Raw genomic sequence first — 21,119 nt, forward strand, 5'->3', positions numbered from 1 at the left:
TCTGTTTGTGGAGTGGACAACAATTGTTAATGACCAACGTAGTCTCGCGCAAATTTGTGTCACAGCTGAAATTATAATAAAGTTTCTACTTGTAAATTGCTCTGACAATAATGTAGCTGAGTTGATTAGGATCCTTCCCTGGATACCCAACAGACACACAAGGATGTTGATTGTGTGTAATTAGTGAGGTTCTGCATTATAGAAGATCCCAGAAGTGGTTTGACTTGATAAGCCTTCCGGCAGTTTCAAATTTAACCCATCGTTGTAGTTTTATTGGCATCTGAAAATGACAGCAGATGTATCGCCGTCGAATGTGATCTCTTATTTACGATATTCCAAACCTGTAGACATTTGTTTGACAATAACTACACTATGGTACGAATGTTCTGTTCATTCATGTTGCTGCTCCAACGAATCGAATTTGCTAAGTGTGATAACAAAACTCCAATGCCCAAGATCGCAACATTGCGGTAAAGAAATAGGCCTTCCGTTACTCTAAAACATTTATTTGTGTTTTCAGTAATGAAGGCCTGTAAGAGCACACCACTCGACCTGAGGCGATGAACAGTAATCAATAATTATGGCAAAAATTGAAGGCAATTTTTTCAATAATAGACAGCATGCTCGTGTTACTTACGGAAAGAAAGTGGTATATGTACTCCAATTGAGACGGGAGATAGTGGCTGACACGCTACGTTTTAGTTTCAAGATTAGAAACCATATGTAATACTGATGAAGGACAGTGCAAGTCAAGAAATATGTGAACTAACTAAAAAAATACTATGCATAGAGAACCACGAAAAGGTAAAATTGTACAAAACACCAGATGCTCTACATAATGACGCAAGCCTTGGATGGCTTGTTTTCGCCTATTTTTTCTTCGATCTGCTTGATTTCTGTTGACGGTAGATCCCTCCCAGTCTGCAAAATACTGGCGAGCCGTTCCCTCTAAAACAGTAAGTAGTACACTTGTGAAACCTAGGAATAGGGGAAAGTAACCTGCATGGCTACTCACCAATATAGTTTCTTTCTTCAACCGTTTAGCTTCATTAACCACAGCTGTCACTAGCGCCTAGGACACACAGAAGGATTAAAGTACATGGACTAGATCACAGACGACAAGACTTACCATTTTGCTGTTAACCGATTCACCGCCTTGAAAGCCTACGGATGTGCGGGTGGTTGAGGCCTCTTTCTGGAATGCAAAATACATAATTCAATGACCAATCAAGTGATTTCGCCAGCATTGCTTAGATTCCTAAGAACAAAACAGGTGAAAAATTGAAGCTGTGACTAATACACAACAATAAGAAACTTCACACTATATGTTTTGAATTTAAGCAATCTGTAGGTTAAAACCAGGGTCCGACTCAAGTTGCGATTTTTTGATGACTCGAGCCATTTTCTTCAAATACGGAAAATGAAGCAGCCAAGTCATAAAACTCAATACTCGGATGGCCAAGACAGGCATATCAATGTATAACTTCGAAGAATAGTAAACTTACTACGTTATTCATATTTCGTCTATCAGTACTGCTACGGTACTTAAGATTGATGAAATTAATATATTAGGAATGCGAGGCTGCAAAACTTGACCTGAACTCGAAACTGAACAGTGAATACAATGACTCGGACTCGAGTCTCAACATTATGACTGAGACTCGACCCACTCCTCGATTTGACTCAGTGGTGAATTGAAAATTGTCTTGACTCGAGTCAAAACAATCAAAGTGAGATTGACTTGTGACTCGGTCAGAATCATGGTTAAACCATAACAATTCATTCGCTTATTATTATTTTCGTCAATTAAAAAATATAGCACATTCAAGCACAATACTAGTTTGCAATTAAGATTAGTGGACCAGAATGTCAAATCAATCAATCAGGTTTATTAATATTTTCATTGTTTCAAAAACATCACAAGACTGCGATACAATGAAAAGATAATATATTTTCGCCTGCACCATCGAGATGCTTTGACGATGGAGATGCAATACGACCCTTAAGCAAAGTCATCTAGTCTGCCATCACCATTACACTATCTCGCTCGGGCGTGTGTGCCTCTTATATGCTCATTCTGTCATTAATATTAGTAGGCAAAGGTGAGTATTTGACGAAAAGACTACTTCCCATCTCTTCGTTGTATCGCAATTTTGTGGCGTTTCGAATTGAAGAAATTATTAATAATCTGAACTGAACTGAATGAGATTGTGATACAACGAAAAGATGGGAAGGAGTCGGATCGACTTGGTGAAGTCAATCCATCAAACTCACACCTCGGCCTTGGAATACTTCAACAACAAATCACTTACGTCTTTAGCTGCTCTCAGCCTGTTCACCTCGGCCCGCAAGCTTTGAATTTGAACTTCTTTTTGCCTCAGTGCTTTTTCGGTCTCCGGATTAACGACGGCGGCAGTTTTCTTCTCCGTCCCTTTCTTTGTTTGCGTATCTGCCTTTCGGCTGCCGGCCGCGCCTTTATCGAAACTGTATCGCAACTTATCTTCGTCCAACCCTGCCAATTGTTTGGTGGTCATGTTGGCGAGAGAAGAATCAAGATTCTGTAAAACAACATATCGTTGATCAGGCGTTATTGCAAAAGAGCAGGGATGGGAGAACAACAAATTGGATTCACACGAGTGTTAGTTGAAAGGATTCAAGTATCGACAGCTACTACTTTTGTAAGCTTTCAAATACCGAGCCTCCACAAACAGGACTCATTTATGGAGTGAGGATCATAATGTCTTGCAGAGACGGTCCAACTAGAAGTATAAGATATAAGGTGGCTACCTTCGAAAATTGCAGGGTGCACATTCGTGAATAACGCCAAATGACAATTGATACAGCGAACCGGTGCGATTTTTAAAGGTATATTCAGTTACTGTGAAGCTGTTTCACGCAGTTCTTATGGCAATTTCACTCAAAAAACTGACGAAAACTTATCCCAAACAGGCTTGATGCATAAATAAAAAGCGTAGGAAGTATGCAACTATCTTATTTCAATGTCAGTTTAATAGAATCATCTGAGTTGAACACTATAAAAAAAATTCTTCACATCAACTTACGCCTGGCTTTTGCCTGCCCCACACTTGTATTATCAACGCAGCATCCAGCAAGTCATTCAGGAGCTGAAATACAAAATATATATCCATTGACCATAAATCATAAAAGGTGACTAATGGTTACACGTCTCCTAGTAAAATGACAGGACAATGCCGGAACAATTTTGTTTGAACCTATTTCCAATGTCATGATACTTTGACAGAAGTGACTGGTAACAGAATATTATGGTATTTAGTCTGTTGGTGCTATGCAGTGTGCAGCATATGACAGATCCAAAGTGCCCGGTAGAAAGGGCTGTGGTGGAAATAAGCTAATTAAGATATCTGATCATGTCAGCGGTTCTTAACCTAGAGTCCATGGAACCCTTGGGGGTCAGCGGACAAGTTTCAAGGGCTCCATGAAAGGTCTATCTCAAAGGTCAAACTACAACTAGAAAGCTACATTATTCTTCATAAGATATGTCCTTATTTTCAACTTATGTCTATATTACGCAAAAGCTACGACTGTTATTTTAGTCACCGGGTAGCTTTTTAGGCTACACAACTGGGCCAGATGGCCAAATGAGGTCTCGATAACGACTTCGGTGGGTTCTTATGGGTTCCACGCAACGATGCAAAAAAATTTAGGGGTTTGCTCTAGAAAAAAGGTTAAGAAACAGAGGACTATTCTATCACGTGAGCGTAGTTAACTCTACATTCTAGATTTCTTACTGTTTTCGTAACAGGATTGAGGGGGAAGGTCTTCTCAAAGTCGATCAGTGGATTTCCCGACGACAATTCTATCACTTCGCTTGTGTTCCAATCGTTGGACTGATGCATTTTATACCTACACCAAACCTGAATTGAAGGAAGATCATAAGATTGTAAGTCGTCAGATAAGGAATTTCAGGAGAATAAATCTGAAAATACGTGGATCATAAAAGAATGCAACGGTATTATTTCCCAAAATAAACATACCGCACCGGTACCCAAATATTGTGAAATTGTCCGGGAAATGAATCGGAATCTGGGCGGTCACCCAACTGGGCAAGTAGTCCTTAACCCAGCGTTGGGATCAAGCCGCTACCTTTGAGTCACAAGTCCTCTGGAGTCATTGCACATTTTGACTCGAGTCAATTCAAGTCAATTGATTTTCGATGGTGACTCGAGTCAAGTCAAGTCACGTGTCAAGTCACCAGTCGAGTCAAGTTGAAATTTTAAAGTACGAGGCATGGTCCAAAGTCATTGCATATTGCTGGCTGTTTTAAATGCAGATTGAGCCCGCATATATTATGAATCGAGGAAAGAATATAGAATTAAATATACACGTAAAAAGGCGTTGTACCGTTCACACACAACGGAGTACTCCTACTTTTTCAGAGTAATCGAATAGGGGTTTTGCCCATTTGCACTGCTCAAGTGGTTGCGGTTTCAGACTACTTCCAGTCGAGTCATTTTCAATTCACCACCGAGTCGAGTCCAAGTCAGCTAGCAGAGGGTCGAGTCCGAGTCATAGTGTTTTGACTCGAGTCCGAGTCATTATCACTGTTCAGTTTTCATTTCGATCCAGTTCAACCCACTTTTTTCAAGTCTGCTCGAGTGATATAGAATGGCTCGAATCCATAATATAGTAATTTTCCTCAGTCTCGACAGTTTCTAACCCAATTTTCCAAGTATCAGGACTGATAGATGAAATACCAATAATGTGGTAACTTTACTATTCTGCAAAGTTGCACTGAAATGTCTGTCTTGGCCGTCCTAGTCTCGAGTCAATGACTTGGTTCGAGTCATGCACAATGACTCGAGTACAAGTCGAGTCGATACAAAAATTGACACAAGTCGAGTCATTTTACGCATTTGAAGAAATGACTCGAGTCAAGTTGAGTCACCATAAAATCGAGTCATTACAACACTGTGTATCGCTCACACATACTTAGAACCGTAGTTTTGACATGTCATGGAAATCTACTTGAAATTGAGTGGAAATTTACGGAATTACTTCAACTTCTAACCCTGAACGTGATGTGACACAAAGTTTGGATAAAACGGGCGTGGCGTACGCCAGAATTAAAACAGATCTCAAAGCAATTACTTACATGAGAAAATTTCCTGTTCAATCCAAGGAGTTGTTCGATGCGAATTTTGAGGCACAACGACCTTCCTAGTAACTCATTTGGGTCGTCTATAAATTCGTCGTCCGTAAATGGCCCGCCGTTTGCGTGGCACGGCAGGATGTTGATCTGAAAGCGAGCAAGGCTAATCAACTACTGATCACAACCCATTTCAAATTTGTTGGGTCTGATGCTGGAATCAAGATGCAAATACGCTTGACAGAGATGCACTGATTAACAAGTCAAATTCCAGATTTTAGAACGCAAATCAAAAGTCTGAAAGCGTAGGGTAGAGTGGGGTAAAACGCCCCACCCCTTAAAGTCCAGTAACTATGGATTGCGTAGCCGTTTATGGGTTCATCAATGATGTCTTCTCGGGGAACGCCATTTCTATCAAAATTGCGATTCAGCTGGAGAATATAGGATGTCCCTCTGACTAAACAAGATACATTTCAAGAACTTCCGACTTTGTTTATGACTTATCATAATCAGTTGGTGTTTCTGGATGAAATTTGTTTTCAAAAGATCCGGTACGCCATAATGAGGTGGAGAAGCATGTATAGGTCTGTATAGGGATTACATAATTATCATTTACCGAGTGGCATGCGGTATTTAGTAGTGTATAACGGGGTAAAAAGCCAATGGAGGCGTTTTGCCCCACCCATGCAGCAAAACGTCAAATTGATGGACATAGATTAATGATAATTTTACACATGATAATTTATACTTGCACTTTCCAGACGATAGGGGTAGAATGGGGACGATATCTCGCGCGCGAATTCCGAAATTCAATCTGTTTCGACTAGTTTGGTGGATATTATGACGTTTCCCGCTTAGGGTAGGCGTGTTGCCCCATTCTACCCTATCGTACAACTTGGATTCATTCAAAATTCCAAGGACCTTGTAAATGATTACAAATTCCGTTTCCAAAATTAATTTAGCTGAGTCAAATTAGATCTGAATAAGGTCATAATCCAAAGTCATGCTCTGGTTATCAGTAGCAAGGTTAATTTTAGTTCGTAGCATCCTCAACTTGTGGTACAGTCAGTGTCATTTTCCTAAGAGCTAGCCAATCAATCGACGGTGCTAGTATTTTTATGTGCCACACAATGTGCAATGCAATGCAGTGGACAGTTTGGAGGAGTTACGGAACTATCAAGTAAGGCAGTGGTGGGCAATTATTTTTACCGACGGGCCAAATGTGAAGCAGAAAATACGTTGGTGGGTCGACACAAAACTTTAGACTATGGTCTGCTGTGTCCAGTTTTATTTCGCAATTGAAAGCAGTGGATTACATTGGCCCGCAGGCCGCACAATTCCCAGGCCTGAAGTAAGGTCTATCAAGAGCGAGTATGTATTCATACTATTTTATGATAGCCCCCATATAATGATTTCATTTCTTATTGCTTTCCAATACGAAATAAGAATTCTCACTGTAAACAACATTTTACAACTTACTCAATGAATACCAACTACAGCTTGTCGATACCGACAATACAGATACCGGTCCGACCATCATAAGCTTTGTTCGTACCCTATAAAAATATCCACCTGTACATCACTTACACAAGTCACATCAATCAACATAGATATTATCGCCCGAGAAATGTAGCTGAGCATGACATACCTTCATCTTACATTCTTCTTTCGAAGTAGAACTGGTCACAGGTAATATGTCTTCCATTTCAATCTGCCAATTCAAATCTCAATAAAATTACAAGCAACAGGAAAGCATACTAAATAACTTACGCAATACGCCAGACTATTCATGTAAACGAACGTGGTGCCGATGATATACCCGGCATCTTCCTGATCTTGAAACGGATCTTTGTCCTGAACAAATTAGCGTGCAAGTGGTAGTGGAAATCAAGTGATAGTAAAATTGACAGTTTTACACACTTTCGGCCACATTGGACGGACCTTGTGTTGGACCATCTAGTAACTTTCAGGTCATAAGCCGGGGGTGATCAATAATGAAGGAAAAGGAATAGGACGTGGTATATTATTGTCCTTGATGCCTTTACGGCATATACACTGACTCATATCTGTGCATATACATACCATGAGTGCATGATGTGCATATGCGGCTGGACAAGGAAGGTGCAGATATAGCCTTACGAGGCTTTCTAAGTTTTTCACCACCCCTCCATGCTACCCCGGTAATGCTGAGCGCTAAGCATGGGAAGCCATGGATACCAGTGTTACTTGTCAGGCCTTTGGTCTGAACCGCCCGGGGATTGAACCCACGACGCTCCACCATTACGTTATCTTGTCAGTACTTCTACATTTTGGTATACTCAAGTGGATTTTGCCTACTTCCACTACATGCTCCAATGGTTATATTGTAGACAACTTTCAACTCTACTTGATTCTGCTTTTACCGCCCCTAGTGGGGTTGGCACACTCAAAAATAGTATCAAGCCATCGGTTCACCTCGATTACTAAAATTTTCATGCCGGCGACATCATATTTGGTGATACGATTATTGACATAGGCCTGCATTGTTCTTCTCAATTCTCTACTAGTTGCTGACAATTACCCTTGACGAGTGTCAGCCAAAAATATTCGAGTTTATTTAAATATGAATATAGGATTCAATTGTATACTCAAGAATATTTATATATATTATGTACTCACACCATACATCTGCATGAAGACGGATGCATGTGCCACTCAAATGCTCGTAGGATCATAGGAAGCATCGGATTCCCGAGCTCAAGTACGCCACTTTTGGCATTCGTAACAGTGTGAGATTTGATCATTTGGAGGATGCATCATTAAAAAATAACGCTGCTATCAAACTAACTGCATACCTGAGGGCAATCCCAATCCTCTTCTCCTTCTGCGTAGTTCTGATACATTTCCTGCATGACATACTTCCTGTCAACAAAGCTGTCGTCCCTCCACAGGCACTCCTTTCCGTTTGTTAGATTTTTTGCTCGTACCAGAACCTGGAACATTTTCGATTTTAAACGCTTTCGTAAGATTAAAACTACACATGAGGTTAAAAACATCTGAGACACACCATATTAGAAAGAGGGCAAAATTAGCCACTAAACACACTGGAATTCACCGACCTAGTCAATTGCTTATGGTAATAATCTAGAAATCAGAAGAATCGTCACGATAAGCATACCAACATCTTATTCAGCAGAGATGTGCACGGATTCTGACTTTGAAAAAAAAAGTATTTAAAGGTTCTTTTCAGATTTGGATCACACTTGGACTTCTATTTCTTCTTTTAACCTGGATTTAGCGGTAGACTTGGGCATGAAACACTTTTGACAATAACTCATCCATGAAATTGGGTATGGGCAAACACTTAAATCTCAAATCTTGAACAGAATTTGGATTTGAGAAGACGCTCATCTCTGGTGCTTAGTAGCAAAGTATTGATCCTTTTTCGAATTGCTAATTAGAATTTATCCACCTGTTCTACTTATTTACATTTTAGAATGGAATCACACTTGGCCGCGGCATTTATTAAATTGAATAAAAAGGATAAAAAAACTGTGTCTGCTCACTTGCGTTCTTCCGTCTTTCAAACCACGAGCCTGCGGGCTGAGTAGTTCGAGCTTGTACAACATTTTTTTGTCCAACGCCGTCGACATAGCGTTCGCCTCACCAACCATTCGGAGAGCGCGAGTTATATCCTCTTGTAGCAGTATTTCCTCTGCAAACAGAATCGCGATGAAAATACAGAAGGATTGCAGTAGCGGCATATCGCTGCACGCTGTTTATTCGACTTTGTTAAGATTGGTGATTGAATGCAGAGTTCAAACATTGTTAGAAACAGTTATCAGGTGCCGAAACCCAAGTATTTATCATATTTCGTAATTCAACAAAATCGTAGCATGGGCGAATTTTGTTTCCGACCGACAGGCACATCGATGCATATGATAAAATACAAAACAAAGCAAGGATAAAACGTTTATAAGGTATAAGACATGGGTAACTGTTTCCAAGAACACATTGAACTTCTAAAAGTTGATGAAATCAGAACAACCCTAGTGTGCGTCTACCATCAATAGCTATATCATTTCGTTATGATTGAAATGTCATTATGAGCTATGATTACTTGAAATCTTCCGCTTCATTATTGACTATATAACTATATTGACTCCATAACTTTTGTTACCACCAAAAAACGAAGTCAATCATTTTGTCACAAATCGTTGTTTGAGTTGCAGTTTTTCAAACTTACCGGGCGATTTCCCTAGCATGTTCATATCGAAGCCTTTCTTTTCCGCAATTTCCTGTTGAGCGGAATCGAAAGTAACCCTCTCGACTGGTTTTCCTTCCTTCTCTTGAATGGCTGCGTCTTGGGGATGGTGGAAGACGTACAAATGCGTGGAGCCAAACATGACTCTAAAAAATAACTCGCTGAGCAAAGCAGACATTGGCTATTCCGACAAATGCAAACCATGAAGAATCCCCGAGCAGATAGCTGCGAAATGTAGTCCTAATGTAGTCAAATGTGCATTCTAATGAAGTAAAAAGCTGTCATTGTTATAATATATATCAAGTGCTATAATGATAAAGTGAATTGATAGATTTTGTGGAGCTTGTCAAAGTAACTGGTGTTCCACGGAGGTTTTGGTTTTGTGTGAAAATTATATTTTAACGGTTTTGTTCTTTTGACACTTTGTTGATGTACAGTTCATTTTGTATTCATCATGTATTAGATGTGTATTATGACAGATTTTTTGTTTTTATGATTTCGTGAAAATTTGGGATTTGGCAAAGGCTTGCAAATTAGCGTGTGTGTTCTGCAGGTTAGTAGAAGTCAAGAACCACTGATTTAGAATATATTTCATGCAATAGTAAGAAATGATTGTGTTGAGAATCATTCAAGCACATAGCTTAAAACGTAGTTGTAGGAAATAGGTATAGGATAACTTTTGCCAATAACAATATCATCTGTTGACTTGTGAAACTTCATATAAACTAACCTGTCATTATGTCTAAGTTCCGTTTCCTTGTCGATGGTAACGCCATTTACAAGAACGGCGCCTTTCGGGACAATCTTGATCGAGCTGTTATTTCGATTATCGATGGTTGCATGATCTTTTTCCACACTGCATTTATAAGAGAGAAAGGTAACTGAAAAGTCATAACACACTAACGTAGTAGTCTCTAACCTCAGGCCCTTCAACACGATATCGGCAGGCTCCGCATTACCGAGAGCGTGGTGGCCAGCAGGTACAAAGTGTACAATCATTCCAGTCAACATCGGATCCTCGTTGAGATTCCAAAAGTGGGGAGTTGTTTTTCTGGCTTCCTAAAATCAATAAAGACCGCCGTGATCCATCAAAACGTACAGCCCATGAGCAAAATCGATATCCTGTTTCTCAGTATCCCAGTCAAAAACAGCTCTACGACACTCTATTGCTCATGTATTCGATCATTTGCTCATGAATTTTTTTCATTTTGAAACATTCCTCCGGTTTCAGTACCATCAAAAGCTAAGGTGAATAAACAACATATATTCTTAACATCTCCAACATACTTGTCTGCTTCTCTCTTCCATCAACATCTTCATGCTTCCTTCCTCCTGGTCTTTCAATCTCTGTTGCCACGACAACTTCATGTCTTCCATTTCCTTTTGATTCTTTTTCAACTGTTGTAAAAATACTATGGTTTTGGCATATTTTTTTTTATTTTCAATAACAGATTCGCTGTGTGAAATGAGTGCCATATTAGACTTGACTTAGTCGGGCTTTTCGACCAAGGTCGTCACAGGCTTTTCTGCATTCGTGCGATAAGATATGCCGGATAAATAATTGCGAGTTTGAGGAAAATTTGTGAAATCATTACTTAGGACCACTTGGACATAATGTACTTTACGACATTGTGATTCGCAATACCTCTTCCTCCATTTGCTTTCTCATTTCTTCAACTTGGTCTTCGGGAATGCCTTGCACAATTACCCCTCCGGGGCCTCCTCCCAATTTAAGTTGGTCTAAAACAAATTGTACGCAAACTTACACATGTCAATTCTAGTTATTCAGTGATATTGAATGACATTGTTCCGAGGGACAGTGTGAAGCCCCTTTCTCATCCGAGATTTTGATTTTAAACATTGCGAACTAGCATTGAACTGTAGATTAACAAAGTGACTGCTCATTTGCATAACAGAAATGTCATTTTTCAGTGACGCATTAAAAAATGTTGTTTCAATCGTAAGAGTGACAGCTCATTTGAGTGCTTACCTTGATATCGACGACATAAATGAGTTGCCGAAAAGTTTTTGACGCATCTACAATATTACCATTTACTCTCACTAAGACTTAAAACCACCAATCTATCACCTTGAAGTCTTTTGATTTCTTCTTTCATTTCCCGAATGAGTTTGTCGGTCGGACTTTCATTGACAACGGCCCTTGTCTTGATAGACTTGGCCCTGTCTGCGAACCGTAAAGTGGACACAGTCTCGTCGTAGTTGATGCCAGCCGGGCTCAACGCCGCTATCTTGAATAGAAGATTGAAAGTTCAAATTTAAGCATCGCTTCACAGAGAAATTTATGGACTGCGAATAATTTGGTGTTGTTTCATATATTTGACGTTAGGTTTCACTGGTGCCGCTCAATGACATGAACAATATGTCGTAAATGGGATAGTAAGAACCACAACAAGATAAACAGACACTAAAATGGAAATCAATTTGACAAAGTATGAAGTCAGCTGTACCGGTAACTATGTGGTAATCATAATAGAGAATCAAATTATATAATACGCAATGAAAAACGACAGTTGATCGTGTCACTTGTTACCATGCGACACTTGAGTCTGTAACTTTATACCCCCAAAATGAGCCGTAATCCCAATAACCCCACTCCAACTTCAACCCACATGCTCAAAGGCTGCATGCTTCAAGTCTGCACAGGCTTTTAGAATTAGAATTTTAAGAATGTAATGGAACTCCTACTGTCGGCATAAATCTGGATTCTTTAATTTAATTTGGACTTGGATATCAAATGAATTTGAACATGATTTTATATGACTTCTGAGTTTAATTCGGAACTCTAAAATCCTGAGGTGGGTCACGTATAAAAAAAATGATGAATCTTTAGTTCCTCACCATAATGGTCTTGCTGTTCCCTCCCAGTGCGTTTTTGAGCAATCGAGTCAGAGTCGAGTCGCGAAACGGCGGGTTGGTGGCTTTGCCCATTTGCTTATCGGCGACCGCTTTGATGCAGTTGCCGAGGCAGAGAAGGCTCTTGTTAATCATGGAACCCTCTTTCAAGCGATCCCCGGTCGCGCCAGTACTGTCAGCTCGCTCACTAAATGAAATATTCACGCTAAATTACTATTTTTGTGTGAATAGTTTTGAAAAGTATATTTGGTCGAGATTCCGCATACTTTTGGCAGTTAAATCGATGGTAGGTACTTTTGAAATTGCAAGATGCATCTTCGCGACTAGCACAATACGACTAGTGACGCTGCAAACAGGTACGATCTTGGAAACCATATCCAACAGCTACTGTGATGGCTATTTTACGTGATTCCTCACAAGCGATACACACGCACGTCTTCGAAGAACAACTATGATGTGATTAGGACGGAATACAAGAAAACACAGCAATCTATCAAGTATGCGGGACCTGTAGTGTGGAACAGCACCTCGCCAGCTATCCGACAGTCGTCGAGCATGTCCCCATTCAAATCGAAATAAGCAATTACTACTGAATCAATACCAGTCTGCCCGCAAGATTACCGGACCACAATCTGACTGATCAACCTTGCCTACCGACACGTGCAGCATTCATTTTTGTCGCTTCCTTTTATGTTATCCTTTCTTTTATCCAGTGTACATTCCTCTTATTTACATGCTGTAAGCCAAGGTAGGTGTCTGATTAAAAGACTACTCCAAGCCGTTTCGGCACCCTCCGATCTTTTCATTATAGCGCAATCGTGTGGTGTATTGATTTGATAAAAAATTTAATAAAATGATGATGAGACAAAGCTCATTCTAAAACTTCTTCACACTTTTCAAAATGCAAAGTGTAAAAAGTCAGTATTTTGCCTAAAATAGAGTAGAAGTGGGAGTAGTCTAAATACAAACTTGAGTACTTTGAACTCGACTGTATTATGACTACCTGAATTCCACCGCCAGTCTTACACAATATTTTATGGACCTTATTCTCGCACGGCTTTGTTAACAGAATTAGATCCATTGACACCACATCTGAAATTGACGAAAGCTGCATAAGTTACCTTCCGGCAAGGTCGACGAGATTGATGACCGACGTCTTCGTCATGCTTTTCCCGGCGTCATTTTTTGCTTTTTGAGCAAAGTTGATGGAAACGATGGTGTGCGCCCGAGAGCTTGTCGCATTCATGTTGGTGGCCGCGACCGTGCGGTTGAAATTGCCTTCCGCTATGCGTCCCTCGATGTCTTTGTAATTCCGCACCGGGCTGATTTGAAGTTGTTCCACTGCAATTTTAGGAAAGATTCAAGTCTTGAGTCGGAAGCAAAGGTGGTCAGTAATGAAGTAATTATATTTTTTCATCACACTCGAGTAGGTTTTGACAACTTCAACTACTTTTTCGGGTGCTTATGACTTTAGATTACTTATAATTATACCGGGCAAAATATTGGCAAATGCTATGACAATACTTCACTTTAAACAATAATTTGCTCAGCGAGACCATGATGTAATAACAATTTCAAACTATCACTATCTCTATATCACGCCAAGCCTCATTCACATTCTCAACACAAGTATTTATTATTGTTAGTTCTAGTTATTCCGACTACTTGGACCCCAATTTGACCTAATCCTCCGATCTAGACCCTGTTCAATATTGTTGCCGATATGTATTTTGTTATGAACACCTGTCAAATGGTATTGGTTCTTGCCCATTTCGTGTGACTATTTCTAATTTGTCCTAGTTGACATGCATCGCTTTTATATTTTGATTTATTTTTTATAGTTATCAACTGTGATAATTGCTCCGGTGTGGGTGGCTCGGCTGTGAAAACTTTGTCATATCGAGCCTCCCGTTTACCTTGCATGTCGCATTTATGTTGTGTGACGTTGATTTGTAACGTGGACGAATAAATATTCTCTTTCTCTCTCTCTCTCTCTCTCTTATAGAACTAAACGTATGTGTATTACTCGTATTACGGTCAAAGCTGAGTGTTTCACTCATTTATGTGGAGTAGAACACTTTTGATGTTTCGAAATCACTGATTAAAGACATGATGAACAATTATATTGGAATGTTCACCATAAACGGAAATCCTTTGAAAAGTTCTCAGCTTGGTCATTACCGGGCAGTTCGGTCTCATTACATGGTATTCTATTATTTGGCACGGTAATTTTACCATAAAATCCTTTCTGCGGATGCTCGCGGACTCTCAGCCCGCCTTTCTTGAAGGATTTCGTGTTGAGCAAATCTTTCACGGATTCATTGTAGATTTCCAACATCGACACAGACACCTGCAAACACTCAATGGTTATAGATGACGTCAAATATTACGTGTGGAGAAAAATGATCAGACCTGACCAGTGACAAAACACACTCAAGTACTATCCGTGTGGGATAGAGGCTATAAGTTTACATACGATAAGATTTTCGAACATCGAATTTGCAGTACAAAGCTTGGATAAAGCTTTGGATGCCATGTTCACAAGACGTTGTCAACTTGAAGGAACATTTTACGTGCGTCTTAACAAGCGTTACAACAAAAGGGCACAATACAGCACATTGGACAAAGCTTTATCTAAATTCAAAAGGCGAATTAGGATGACACAATGTAGCATTGTAACAAAAGATATATCACAATGAAAACAAATTCAAAGGAAGTTTTTAAAGTACAGCTGATCACAATGTAAATTGGTTTGGCAGTACGCAACATTTTGAAGTAGCCAGTACATTCTCGTAAGTTGGGTACAGAAACATGAAATACATTCCTCCACCTGACGGTAGTGTTTTAGATTATAATGACTCTTATATTCTTTATGAAAATGATTGCTGGGGTTATTTACTATGAGTAAGGCAGGAGAGTGTAATGCTTGGATTGGATGTACCGTGGAAAACTAAGAAAACATATTGTCAGTCATTTTCAGCACAGTAAGGGTTATTCATCAATTTCTGGCCAATACAGCACCGTGAACAGTAGCCATGCAAACAGAACTTGTGCCATACATTTGATTCAGTAAACATGTTACAATATTGATGGCGTTCACATTATAGCCTTTACCCGTTTATCCCCGTCTTTATAAATTTTATGGTTTCAACAATAAAAGACAAGACTTTAACACGGTTGTTTTGAGAAAATCGTAACCAGTACGCGCAAACAGTCATGCACTACAATTCCTAATGCTTTTGCGGCCATTGTACAAGACTGATCAAAATTAAGTTACCATACCAACAATTACTTAAACATTATAACTGAGGGATTGATATAATAGTAGTTGAAAAGCCCGAGTACAATTGTAATATAGTAACAGTATACATTAACCAAGCACATACCAGTTTGGGATCAATGACAAGATTTAGCGATAACACTCTAATAGATCATTGGACATTGTGGTTGCTAAGCAATGTAAATCAATAAAACCAATAACTTTGTCGGGAGGGAACAAAGTAAGATGTAATCAGAGGATTAGATGAAATAACATACAAGTCTTTTCATAATTGAAGGAATGAATTTGAATACAGGATTGCAACTTCCAAAATAATTATATTCAACAGAGGATTTTAAATGAGAGTGATCTGTGCGACCAGAGGTGTAACCACTATCCAATAGGGAATTTCCATGAAAAACCACAAATATAATCATAAATAACAGAGGGCACACCGGACACAAGGCATGCCAGATTAAGAGGTCGTTATTGGTCATTTCTTTGTCCACCTATCTGTTCATTGCATCGCATTGTGTCTTGTGTATCGCATCATAAATTGTGTGAGTCTTGATTGGATGAAAATATTTAATCTGCCGACTATTAAAAAAAATATCGGTGCATCCAAGATGGAAAGACACTCCTGCCCATTTACAGGCTAGATTTTCGACGACTTTTTTTCACTATTTTGCGACTACGCCACTGATTGTAAATCTTACATGCTATCAAGTGTTGCTAGTATTGTTATGAAATAACTATTGATACACATGAGGATAATTTGGTCGCAATGCCTCTGATCCGACCTGATATTCTGCTTCTCTTTCGGCGTCATCAGTCAACTTTCGCTCTTCAATGCCCTTAAAAAGCTCCTCACAGCTGACAGGAATTATTCCTGGAGATTTGTAACAAATAGATACATGTATCAATTTCGATTTCTAAAAAATCTACGAAGCTAGATGTATGTGTACTACAACAGAAAGAAGAATCGACGCAAGATTTTGTCAGAAAAATGTGGAATTTTCAAATTGCAATGCTCGGGTGGTATGCTCCATAGGTTTTCAACTAGATACTGCACCAGGTACTTAGAGATTGTACTACATCATCACCTTTGTTTTCTCCATATCCCACCATTGAGTATGATTTCCCAGATCCAGTCTGGCCGTAAGCAAACAACGAACAATTGAATCCTTGCCATGCATTTGACAATACTCCCTTTCCCAAGTCTTCAAACACTCGGGCCTGCAAAATAAACATATGTATTGCGCAAACCGACCGTATATTTGTTGTATTGTAAGCTCACAACAGCGACCGCGAACGTTGAGTATCATTGGAAAGTTCAGATAATATTTATGTGTATTTTGCTGGCGATTAATCATAAGATACTAATAGGACCTGGGTGATCATCCGATTCGGTAGGGGCGGTAATTAGCCAGCGGTCCGAGGATTAGTCTTTACAGTTGGGATTTCACACAACCACTCAAAATATTTAGGTGTCCGCAATAACAGATGGTTTAAAACCTCTGATATAATCAAGATACTTTAGCAGGACATTGAATCTCAATGAGAGATAATTCAACAAAAATGTATCTAACTTGGTTCAAATTTAGTGAAAAAATCTCGAAATAATGGTTGGTATTTGATAAAACTATAAAGCACATGTCACAACACAGGCAGAAATAAGTCAAATATATCAAATTTACTTTTCAAGTCTCCACCATTGTCATTATTGAGACCAACGAGTTGCCAGTGAGTATATTTCATTCGTACATCATTCATAGTCACACCCTCAAAATAATTTCAATTTTAATGATTAGAATAAAATGGAAAAAGCTTGCAATTTACGTCCCTTAATTAGAGTACAGCAAGAAATTCTAATAAATAACGAATTCGAAATAGTTAGAAATTTTCAGGGCACTTTATCACATGTAACGGAAAATGCATGCTGCCGTGGTCCGAATTTGATATACATTAGGTTACACGTCATATGAGAATGAAAAGGATCGATACAAAGGATAGCATTGTCTACCAGGCATTGAATCGGATTATTCACCGTTCAATTATTATTCATCAGAATATCTCAAATCTCTTTGTACGATCGGCATTTATGTGCTTATTGATTCATAAATATGCTCTAAAAGAAAAGTAAACATTAAAACTGACCGAAAAGAATACCACAGCCAACAAAAAGACAAAGTGATGTGATATTAAAATCTATAAAATGTGAAGTGTACATTGTAGTAAAATGTATGGACATAGAAACAACAATGCTAACTAAAAAGCCGCTGCTGCCATAAAATAAATGGATGATGGGATCTTATGATCAAAAGGTCAGCAAACATTCCAAAGCCGCAAGACATTATATTTTGTAACTGGTCAATGTATATCCTATTTTTATATACTGGGCTATGACTTCGGTCACAAAAGGCAAGACAGTGGTGAAGTTACACGACATTTGGTGCATTCAATTTTAACAACTTTAAGAAGGAAGTTGCAAGTTGGCCTATTATACACGATAAAGTTCACAGCAAATTCTGACGTGAGTCAACTTTTTCAACTCAAGTCACATAAATTGTCTGATCCAGAGTTAATTTCAAGTTATCAAATTATTCAGTTTGTGTTGTTTGATTTTAATGCAAAGATGCACGTCCATAATTGCATATAGGTTAGACCAATGTTCCCTCTAATTTTTGACCAGTCTGCGCACACTCACCAACTCACTGCGCAGACGCCTGGACAACAGTGCGTAACGACTAAAAAAAAGGTCATCACTTCGGATATTTTGTGCGCAACTTAGATTTTCTGTGCGCAGAGACCTCATAAGCACTGCGCATTTGCGCACGTGCGCAGCATAGAGGGAACATTGGGTTAGACCAACGAAGTCAAACCCGGTGCCATGCAATTTCTAAACTATTAAAATGATATGAGTTACAGCGGGTATTTATATATAAGAATGCTGGCCATGGGGTAAGGCCCCATTCAAAATAATATGGGAATATAATTCAACATAAGCGACTATTATTGACAGAAATGCCACATGAAGGCTATAATGGCTTCGCCGACCTCATGGAGAAAAAAATAATATTTGATAGTGTACGAAAAATTTGTTACCAAATTTCGCGGAAACTGCCAAGAAAGGACCAACCTTAGTCGTTATACATGTGACTCAATGTATATTTACACACTACTTGTAAGGAAAAGACGTAGTTTATTTTTGTCCTTGCTGTTTTGCGGCATATACACTGACTCACGATATACATACACACAATCTGTGCATATGCATACCATGTAAGGATAGTATAATGCCAGTTAAGGCCATTATGGTGGCAATTAAGGCCATTATGGTGACAATAAAAGGCATGACGAAACTGTTTTGTCTATGATGTCGCTGCTGATAATGAGACCAACCATATCAAAAAAGTTAGTGGAACTGGAATCCAGACAATAAAGGATTATATTGACCACATGATTTTGTGAAGTAGTGCATTTGATGACTGGAAAATTGACTCCAACATTCATCTCCGAGTCATGATTCATTCCGTATTTTTGATACATCGACTGCAAGTCAAGTCATTTCGTTCCGTGACTCGGGTCAAGTCATTCAGAAAATGAGACTTGAGTCTCTCTCAAGTCAAGCCATAACTTGAGACCTCGAAACACTGTATCACAGATACATCAAGTGATACAAGGTAGTCTATAAGGTAGGGACTACGAGAAAAACCACATCCTATTTTTCCATATCAGATACCCAGGCTCTGGCACAAAAGACTTGCAAACCCCGCGCCAAATCGAATTTTTCTCAGCATATGCTATCATTATTGACATTAGAGAGAGTGAGAGAGAGTCTCTATTTTCATCCAACCAAAATTCATACCAAACAGACGGCAATGATGGTGGTACAGAAATTAATAATGCACAATATTCGGTATCAGATAGGAATGATCGATACGACCGTGAAGGTCAACTAGTCTGAACACACCCGCATCAAACAGGTACACTTGTCTCTATACAGTCTGGCAGTAAAAAATGTTAGTTGAAATAGGAAAAGAAAAAAGAAAAATTAAATGCAACTTTACGCAACATACTTTCAAGACGTTGTTACATGTAAGACATACCAATGCCTCTATAATTCATCGCAGAGAAAGCACTTTTAAAACTGATTATCTGAATCAAGAATTCATTAAGATGGATTGAAATGTGATTACCTCTCTTTCAACAAACTTTTGTGTTGAGTTAAAATACCAATAGAGGAAATTGACAGCACCGTTTTGGTTATCTTAGATAAGTATTTTACCTGATCAGCATATCTGCCATCTTCTGGTTCAAGATATCCATCATCTCGCTCCTTGAAACCATCATGTGACCAATAAGAGTAGTCAAAAGTGTACTTTCGACCCTCCCCTTCCATATTGTTGGGGTCTTTAATGATTGTTGTGTCCCCATGCATTTCAATGACAAGCTTGGCATTTCGCTGCTTTTCTCGGTCATTGTGTGACTTGTTAAGGAAGAAACGTTGGTAATGTACAGCACAGTGAAATGCACATATTATACTTTATACATAATCAGTTCAGCTATTTCCATGACCATTTTAATTTAGTGTCAAATTACTGAAATTAGCAATGAGCCTACTCGAATAACCCGATCATATTCAGATTAAGCTTGAATCCATAACTTGCGCATAAATTTGTTTTATCGGTACTTAGAATCCTTAGTTACCATATAGCGCTACGTACGGTACATCGGAAATACGGACCGCGCATGGTGGTGCGATACGTTATTCAATGTAGCTGCTGGAGTAAAGACCAGTTGCAAAGGATATAAATGGGCGCACACGGACGGCCACTTTAAGATTGTCCCCCATTCTTCTTGCTCTTTGCGGCGGCAATGCTCAGCTATATTTCGCACCGGAAACAACACCGGATCCTGCAGCGGAAGTCCAAAGGAACTGGTTTTAGCGTCATGCCGCCAAGGCGACCAAATTGGTTGTTTATTTGATTCGCACTATTAGTCATTCATGACAGTGCTTCACTGGCATAGGTGGCTGCGAGAGACTATTCGTAATGATTGCAAGTATCGGCAGGATATCATAAATCATGTCAATGTCATAAAATATAATAAAATGTCTATTAGGCTATGAACAGTACTTTGTTCCGCGCCATAAGGCTTGACTTAACAAGGAATGTTGTCGCTCGCCATACATCCATGTACCCGTTTGTGGTATTATATGTGCCCTGTAACTATGTAGTCTAGCTCCAAAATATTCGGAAGAGTATTAAATATTATATATTCCTTTAGTCCCATACTTCCACAAGAGAAAAACATAAATGTTATAAGTTTTCGAAACCAATTTTAGTCATGCGATTATTGATGCGGTAGATGGCGGTGGAGCGTCGTCGTTTTATCAGCTCTTCTCAAACTCCGGACACGAATACGATTCGAGCTGCAATAGTGCAAATGCAATCTACCAGAACCAGAATGGTAACCAGATAGATGAGCCAAGACGGCATTATGATCCTCGTGGCAATAGGTACGTTCTTTCAGCCCTCCTATTCAAATCTCATCATAAGCGACCAATCGATTTACTATGTCCAGCGTTATTTTTTTAATATACGTACGAGGAA

The 21,119-nt window shown here is 39.1% G+C and overlaps 1 protein-coding gene across 1 annotated transcript; it reads right to left on the minus strand.

Annotated features, from left to right (window-relative positions):
- Positions 1–490: 490 nt before the first annotated feature.
- On the minus strand, positions 491–20,481 carry LOC145433279 (kinesin-like protein KIF28). The gene is made up of 24 exons (XM_080310328.1): positions 20,317–20,481; positions 19,793–19,986; positions 16,608–16,740; positions 16,305–16,393; positions 14,481–14,595; positions 13,367–13,586; positions 12,231–12,432; positions 11,461–11,620; positions 11,017–11,111; positions 10,659–10,769; positions 10,291–10,430; positions 10,102–10,227; positions 9,354–9,517; positions 8,674–8,822; positions 7,963–8,100; positions 6,899–6,982; positions 6,777–6,839; positions 5,135–5,278; positions 3,771–3,896; positions 3,063–3,125; positions 2,313–2,558; positions 1,130–1,195; positions 1,016–1,072; positions 491–948 (listed from the first exon to the last, which is right to left on the minus strand). Exons 1-24 carry the CDS (start codon positions 20,357–20,359, stop codon positions 832–834), a joined length of 3,045 nt encoding a protein of 1,014 aa, XP_080166454.1. The 5' UTR covers positions 20,360–20,481; the 3' UTR covers positions 491–831.
- Between the last annotated feature and the right edge of the window lie 638 nt (positions 20,482–21,119).

The sequence above is a fragment of the Botryllus schlosseri genome, chromosome 2 (assembly GCF_051294905.1).
Source record: "Botryllus schlosseri isolate E-star chromosome 2, Bs_hap1, whole genome shotgun sequence".
Taxonomy (NCBI): domain Eukaryota; kingdom Metazoa; phylum Chordata; class Ascidiacea; order Stolidobranchia; family Styelidae; genus Botryllus; species Botryllus schlosseri.